Below are 8,009 nucleotides of genomic sequence, written 5' to 3'. Positions count from 1 at the left end.
TTCTTTTTCTTTCAAACTTTATATTTCTATTATTTAAATGTATGTAATTAATTTATTGCAGACGAACTACAACTTGGAGGACCTGGATGACTAGTCGTTGGCGTACGTCAACAGACTCTTCTTTGAGAGGTACAAATAGTGGAAGAGCGACTTGCACCACTATTTTGAGGCGTTTGATGATCCGCAAGTCGCTCTTCAGGAGGGTTGCCCGAAGGAGCTTGAGGGGCGGGACGATAGTTGGGCATGGCTCTGCGCTCATTTTCAGGCGCCCGCTTTTGTGGTAATTTGTAATATGAATTTCAAATTTATTATATTTTTCTTACTAATGTTTTTTTAATTTTTTATATTTAATTTCAATTTCAACTAATACGTTTTATTTTTTGTATAACAGAATAAAGCCAAAGTCAATAAGGGCAATAGGAAGAAGAAGACTCTTCTCCATCATTCGGGTTCCAGGCCCTTCTCCTATAGGATGGATGCATGATGGCAGGTAATAATAAAATAATTTTTATTTAATTTTTAATATTTCATTATTCTCAATTTATTTTTTCGTACTAATATTTTTCTTCTCTTGTTCAATTTAGGGGGGTCCAAATTCCCAGAGATCGACGTCTTTGGTGACGTTTATGTTCGACCCGGGAATGAGTTGGCCGAGTCCCTTCATGTAAGTATTATTTAATTTTAATTCTTATGTTACGCATTCAAGTTTAAAGGTTATTATATGAATGTTTTAATTTATATTTTATGTTATGCTAAACAGACGACGATGGTGGAGAGGAGCCAGTTGGTTCTTCAGGAGTCCGCCTCCCAACTTCCTCCCGATACTCCGATCGAGTCTGTGGATCCTCCACAGGATGCTGGGTTTCAGATCTTGACGGAGACATTGGATCAGACTCTAGGGAGGAGACCGGGGACATATTGTCGAGGGATGGGGAATGCCAGGCGGAGGGAACCCAGACCCCGTTCATCAGCGCAGTCAAACAGTCAGGTCACTGCTTTGACTGCACAGGTGGCCACTCTTCAGAGTCAGATTTCGGTCATTCTGCAGTCCCTCGCACAGTCCGGCATTCCAGTCCCGCATTTTGATGTGTCGACCTTTGAGCCCGTCCATCTCAAGCATCCCCACCAGATGACGGCCCCTGTAGACCCCCAGACCTCTGAACCGCATGTGCCAGACGACAATGTAGATTTTGGAACATTATTTGATTAGTTTTTTTTATTTTCATAATTATTTTTTAAATATTTCTCTTGCAGCATACATTTATTTTATATAATAAATCTGTTCTTTACAATTCATTTTTTTTATTGGAATTTCATTTTATTACCCAAAAAAAAAACCAAATTTATTTTTTTATAAAATAAAACAAAAGTAATATTAAAATTATATATATTAATTTTGCGCGACGAAATCCTTCTCGCCGCGCAAATTTATATATTACGAAATAAAAATGATTCATTTTTTTAAATACATATAATTTATTCTTGCGCGACAACAGTTTTTCGTTGCGCAAAATGTGTAGATACGAATTGCGCGAGGAAGAATTCTTTGTGCCGCAAAAGTCTATGACATGTATCGCGCGACAAACACTTTCGTCGCACAAAAATATATGCGCGACAACATTTTTTCGTCGCGCAATACGTGTAGACATGAATTGCCGACGAAGAACTCTTGGTGTCGCAAATGTCTACGAGACGTATTGCGCGACGAATATTATTCGCCGTGCATTGTTGTGGCGACGAACCTTCTTTCGTCGCGCATGAGTTTGTGCGACGAACTGTTGTGTTGTCTCTGAACCTTTTGTGTAACGAAGGGTAACCGTCGCACAAATTTGCAAGACGAGTGATACAATCGGTCGTGCAAAGTCTTTCTTCACGATCTTTGCGCGATAGACTACAGGCGACGAATTTTCTGTCGCGCTTGAGTTTGTGCGACTAAATGTAACTCTGCGCGACGAAATTGGCTTCGTCGCACAAATCGTAAAATGTAGTATTGATATGTGGATCAACCGGATGGTTTTGTGGTTGAAGAGGCTGAAGATAAAGTGTATAGATTAAGAAAGGCTCTTTATGGTCTAAAACAAGCACCAAGGGCTTGGTATAGTGAGATTGATACATATCTCATTCACTGTGGTTTTCATAGAAGCTCAAGTGAAGCAACTCTATATGTGAGAAACAAAGAAGGAATTGTTGTCTTGATAGTATCAATCTACGTAGATGATATAGTCTACACATGGAGTAGTACAAGAATGATGGAAGAGTTTAAAATAGAGATGATGTGCAAGTATGAAATGTCAGACTTGGGTTTACTTCACCATTTTCTTGGAATGGGGGTAACTCAAACTAAGTGGAGTATTTTTATACATCAGAAAAAGTATGCTCTCACTCTCTTGGATAAATTTGGGCTCAAGCATTGCAAATCAGTGAGCACTCTGTTGATGCTCAAAATGGCCCGGCCAATATTGAGTCCAACTTAGTGATGAGATGTATGGGGTCTTCAGCAGGGAAGAGGGTTGAGGCCCTTGGTGAAATACGTTGGTGAGAGACCTGCAGAAGATAGAGTGGAAGAAGCAATCGTTAAGACTGTCTAATGCTTGATTGTGTTTTGTTTTGGCTCTTATTCTTGGTTCTGTACTTTGTCTGTGTTAGTGTAAATGATTAAGTAGTATCTAACCTTTGATGCAGTTTTAGTGAAGTGGGGCCCTATCTCCAAGGAGCAAGAAGACGAGGTTGAGTGGGTGAGGGCGCAGCTATCGGAGACTGAGCGTGAGTGTGGGAACCTAGTCACGCAGAAGAATTTGTTGGAGTCCGGACTTCTTCAAGGAAGTAAGTACCTGGATTATCTGTATTAGTTGTGTGCTGAGCCTTTTGTGGTTGTGACTAATGTAATTGTTTTGTTTGTTGACAGTGGCTGGCATCATAAGGGGGAGCACGAAGGTGGCAGTGGACATTGATGAGGCTGAGATGCAGAAGCGGCTCAGAGAATTTCGGGCCAAGAAGGCAGAGAAGGGTGCTGGAAAACGCCCCAGAGATGATGATGAGGGTCGGGTAGCTGATGTGCTGGGGAAGAGGAAAGCCTTGGAGGAGGCTCATTAGCATGTGATGGGGTCGGGGCCGAGACTTCCGCCCTTTGATCTGCAGGCACTGCCAAAGCTCCCCTTCGGCAAAGAGGACGTGTGTGCTGAACGGGTGGAGAAGGTGGACTTCGGCAGGCTACGCCAGCAGAAGAAGGAGGTGAACCTGGCTATGCACCGGCAGGAGGTGCCTTTGGTGAACGTCTTCCTGGAAGGCGTGAAGAGTGATCCTGAGGCTTTGGAAGGCATGGATGGACCCCAGCCTCTTCCTTCATAGACCGGGCCCAAAAGACGATCCTTACCTCTGCCTATGTAAGTGTTAGGCCTTCTTGTGTGCATTTTTTGTTGGATTATTCTTGTTTGGGTTGACTGACGTTGTTTTGTTTTGCAAGCCTTTGGCGAGATGTATGTCAGCATGGCCAAGGCGGACAAAGAGATCCAGAGGCTGAAGAGGCGTGATGAGCTGGCCAAGAGCAAGATGGCGGAGGTGCAGGAGGCCATCCGAGAGAAGAACGGCCTGCTGGTGCAAAAGGCAGCCCTAGCCAAGGAGGTGGAGGAGCTGAAGAGATCGAAGGTCGAGGAGATGGCTGCTGCCCGAGTCGAGGCGATCGAGTCCTTCCGAACCTCAGAGGAGCTGAAGAGCTACATCATGGACCGACTAGTGGATGAGCAACTTCGCCGGGAAGATAGGTTGGTTAGGTTCAACCCCTCGGTCGAGATTAACTTTGACACGAGTGGCGAGCCTCCTGCACAGAGTCCTCCTGCTGATGCTAGCGCCCCGACACCAGAGGCAGAGCTAGCCACTGAGGATGCCCCTTCGACCGAGTCTTGAAGGCGTTGCCTTCGTTATGTATTCTAGTTATTTTGTACTCTAGTTATTTTGTTGGAACACTTTGCCTTGCGCGGAGCAAGGTTGTTTATTTTTTTTGTGTATGAACACTTTTCCTTGCACGGAGCAAGGTTGTTTTGCTTTATGATATGAGACTTGGTATGATATCAATTGTGCTAGAAAAAATAATAACCATGTGAGTGCATGAGAATGAGCTGGAGCCAGGCATTTCATTGAAATAGGTGCCGAAAGGCAGAAGGTACAAGAGTTCTAGGGTCTAGATACTTTACTTCTACCTTATAGTAAATAATCAAGACCAAAGTATTGTCCTAGGGTCTAGATATGTTTACTTGTAGTAGTACTTGAGGTGGTCAGCGTTCCAGGGATGAGGCAGCGTCTTGCCTGTGGGATCGCGAAGCTGATAAGTGCCGGGGCGGCAGATTTTGATAATCTCATAAGGACCCTCCCATGTAGGGCCGAGGGTACCTTCGGTAGGATTTTTGGTAGCCAAGGAAACCTTGCGCATGACCCAGTCCCCCATTTTGAAAGCGCGGGGCTTGACTCGGGAGTCGTAGTATTTGGCGATGCGTTGTTTGTACGCGACATTGCGCATGCTTGATTGGTCACGGAGCTCGTCAATGAAGTCGAGGTTGAGGGCCAACTGCTCGTCATTGGCCTTGGCATCGTAAGTGGAGGTTCGGTATGTGGGCTGGCCAATCTCTACCGGTGCCACGGCCTCGGTTCCAAATGATAGGGAGAACGGCGTTTCACCCGTGGATGTGCGGAAGGTGGTGCGGTAGGACCAGAGTACTTCCGGGAGTAGTTCTGGCCAGCAGCCCTTGGCTTTGTCAAGTTTTGTCTTGAGGGTCTTCTTGATAATTTTGTTCACGGCTTCGACCTGGCAATTGGACTGAGGATGGGCTGGGGAGGCGAAGCATAGACGAATCTTGAGGTTGGAACAAAATTGTTTGAATTTGGCATTGTCAAATTGCCGGCCATTGTCGGTGACGATGGAGTTGGGGATGCCGAAGCGACATACAATGTTTTGCCACACAAAAGGATTCGATGCGAGCCGCAGTGATGGTGGCCAGGGCCTCGGCCTCAGCCCACTTGGTGAAGTAGTCTACGGCCACAACTGCATATTTGACTTGGCCCTTGCCCTCTGGCATAGGTCCAATGAGATCCAGTCCCCATTGGGCAAATGGCCAAGGACTGACCATGGCAGTCAATGGTTCTGCCGGGAGTTGTGGAATGTTGGCAAATCTCTGACACTTGTCGCATTTCTGGGTGAAGGCCTGGGCGTCAGTGTGGAGTGAAGGCCAGAAGTATCCTTGGCGGATTGCCTTATGGGCCAGCGAGCGTGCGCCCGAGTGGTTACCGCAGATGCCTTCATGGATTTCTCGGAGGACATAGTGACCCTCCTCTGGAGTCAGGCATCGGAGGTAAGGAAGGCTGAAACCCCGCTTGTATAAGGAGCCGTTAATGATCAGGTATCGGGCAGAGCGATGGCGAACGCGTCGTGCCTCGATTGAATTAGCCGGTAGTGTTTGGTTCTGCAAAAACTGGAGGATGGGGTCCATCCATGTAGGGCTGTGATCAATGGTGCAGATGAGTGGGGCTTGTGTGCTGGGCTGGGCCAAAAACTCGATGTGGATGTGGCGACCTATTCCTTGCTCCAGGGCTGAGGCTAACCTGGCTAGTGCATCGGCATGGCTATTCTCTGAGCGCGGCACTTGCCTGATAGAGTGGGCGTGGAAGGTTGCCAGCAAGTGCCGAGCGTGCTGGAGGTAAGCCGTCATAGAGGCATCCTTGGCCGTGAAGTCCTGGTTGACCTGGTGGACAACGAGCTGTGAGTCGCTGAATATCTGAATTTGTTTGGCGTCCATCTCTTTGGCTAGTCGAAGACCAGCTAAGAGTGCTTCATATTCGGCCTCATTGTTGGAGGCTTGGAATTTGAAGCGGAGGGCGTACTCGAACCTTGTCTGGGGAGACGAGAACGAGGCCGGCCCACACCCCTGGGCATTAGAAGAGCCATCTACGAATAAGGTCCATAGGGGCTGGGTTAGGTCGAGAGTGCTTTTGCTGGGGGTTTGGTCCTGGCTCGGAGAGAGATTGGGTTCGGTTATGAGCTGGGTAGCTGCTGAAGCTTGGGGCTCCGTGAATTCGGATAAGAAGTCAGCAACGGCCTGCCCCCTTATAGCCGGGCGGGGTTTGTAATGAATATCAAACTCGCCAAGTTCAATGGCCCACTTAACCAGCCTCCCAGAAGTTTCTGGTTTCTGCAACACTTGTCGGAGCGGTTGGTTGGTTAAGACATGGATGGTGTGAGCTTGGAAATATGGTCGGAGGCGTCTAGCCGAGACGACCAGGGCGAACGCCAATTTTTCGATGTCTGGGTATCGAACTTCGGCATCTTGCAATGCCTTACTAACATAATGCACTGGGTGTTCCGCGTTATCCTTGATCGAATGAGCACAGAGCTAACAGCCGAAGCTGAGACGGAGAGATAAATCACGAGGATGTCTCCGTGCTCAGGGGTTGACAATAAAGGGCCCGGCCCATATACTCCTTGAGCTCGCTGAAAGCCGTGTCGCATTCAGCAGTCCAGGTGATGTTTCGCTTGGTGCCCTTAAGGGCCTTGAAGAATGGGGCGCAGCGGTCAGTGGCTTTGGAGATAAATCTGGTCAGGGCTGCAACACGCCCTGTAAGGCTTTGGATATCCTTGACCGTCTTAGGTATTGTCATATCTAAGATGGCCTGGATCTTTTCTGGATTGGCCTCAATACCCCTCTGGCTGATCATGAAGCCAAGGAATTTGCCGGAAGCCACCCCGAATGCACATTTGGTGGGGTTAAGCCTCATTTTGTACTGCTTCAGGATGGTGAACATGGCAGAGAGGTTGGGGATGTGCTGGTCAGCTGTGCGACTCTTGACTAGCATGTCGTCGACATAAACCTCCATGGTATTGCCAATCAATGGGGCGAAAAGGTGGTTCACCAGACGCTGGTATGTAGCCCCGGCGTTCTTGAGGCCAAAGGGCATCACCTTATAGCAGTAGAGGCCTCGGTCCGTGATGAAAGAGGTGTGGGCCTGGTCTTCGGGGATGCATGAAGATCTGGTTGTAACCTGAATAAGCATCCATGAAGCTAAGGAGGGCGTGGCCCGCTGTGGCGTCGACTAGCTGGTCAATGCGGGGTAGGGGGAAGCTGTCCTTTGGGCAGGCCCGATTAAGGTTGGTGTAATCGACACACATGCGCCAGCCCTTTCTTGGTTTACGAACCATCACGACATTGGCCAGCCATGTAGGATAGTCAACCTCCCTGATGAATCGGATACTACTCAATCGATCCACCTCCGCCTTCATGGCCTCATAGCGCTCGGGGTCATAAGCTCGACGCTTCTGTCGGACTGGTCGGACAGCAGGATTGACGCTAAGCCTATGGGATATGATGTCTGGTGATATGCCAGGCATGTCATTGTAGGACCATGCAAAGACTTCGGAGTTGAGGCGGAGGAAGGCAACCAGGTCAGAGCGAAGCTCTGGCGAGATGGAGGTGCCGATCCGGACTCATCGATCCGGGATGTCGTCATGAAGGGTAACCAGTTCCAGGTCCTCCATAGGTTCGGCCTGCGGTGTGATGGACTCCTCCCTTGGGTCCTCAGGTGGTTCTGTGCCAGCTTGAGGAGGGGCGGGAGCCTTGGTTACCGCAAGGGCTTCACTCATATGTTGGCGATTGATGGATTTGACGGCTGAAGCATAGCAGCTTCGGGCCCCGAGTTGGTCACCGCGCACCTTGCCTGGGCCATTAGGTGTAGGGAACTTCAACAGCAGCATATGCGTGGAAATAAAAGCCCTCATTTGGGCCAAGGCTGGGCGGCCGAGGATGACGTTGTAGGCTGTGGGGCAATCGACGATAAGGAAGGGGGTAGTGATCGTCGTCCGCTGGGGTGCGGCCCCAATTGATATAGGGAGATGAATGCTGCCAATGGGCTGGACCACATCACCCGAGAAGCTCACAAGGGGTGTGATGCTTCGGTCGAGTAGGTGAGACGAGACCTGGAGTTCATTGAAGGCGTCAGCAAACATCACACTGACCGAGCTGCCAGTG

The 8,009-nt window shown here is 48.6% G+C and overlaps 1 protein-coding gene across 1 annotated transcript; it reads right to left on the bottom strand.

Annotated features, from left to right (window-relative positions):
* Positions 1-4,246: 4,246 nt before the first annotated feature.
* LOC117612789 lies at positions 4,247-7,372 on the bottom strand. The gene is made up of 4 exons (XM_034341433.1): positions 7,181-7,372; positions 6,454-7,026; positions 4,940-6,359; positions 4,247-4,821 (listed from the first exon to the last, which is right to left on the bottom strand). Exons 1-4 carry the CDS (start codon positions 7,370-7,372, stop codon positions 4,247-4,249), a joined length of 2,760 nt encoding a protein of 919 aa, XP_034197324.1.
* Positions 7,373-8,009: the final 637 nt, after the last annotated feature.

Source organism: Prunus dulcis, unplaced genomic scaffold, assembly GCF_902201215.1.
Source record: "Prunus dulcis unplaced genomic scaffold, ALMONDv2, whole genome shotgun sequence".
NCBI classification, from domain to species: Eukaryota; Viridiplantae; Streptophyta; class Magnoliopsida; order Rosales; family Rosaceae; genus Prunus; species Prunus dulcis.
The sequence above is the reverse complement of the archived record's forward strand: the minus strand, read 5'-3'. Positions and strand labels throughout refer to the sequence as shown.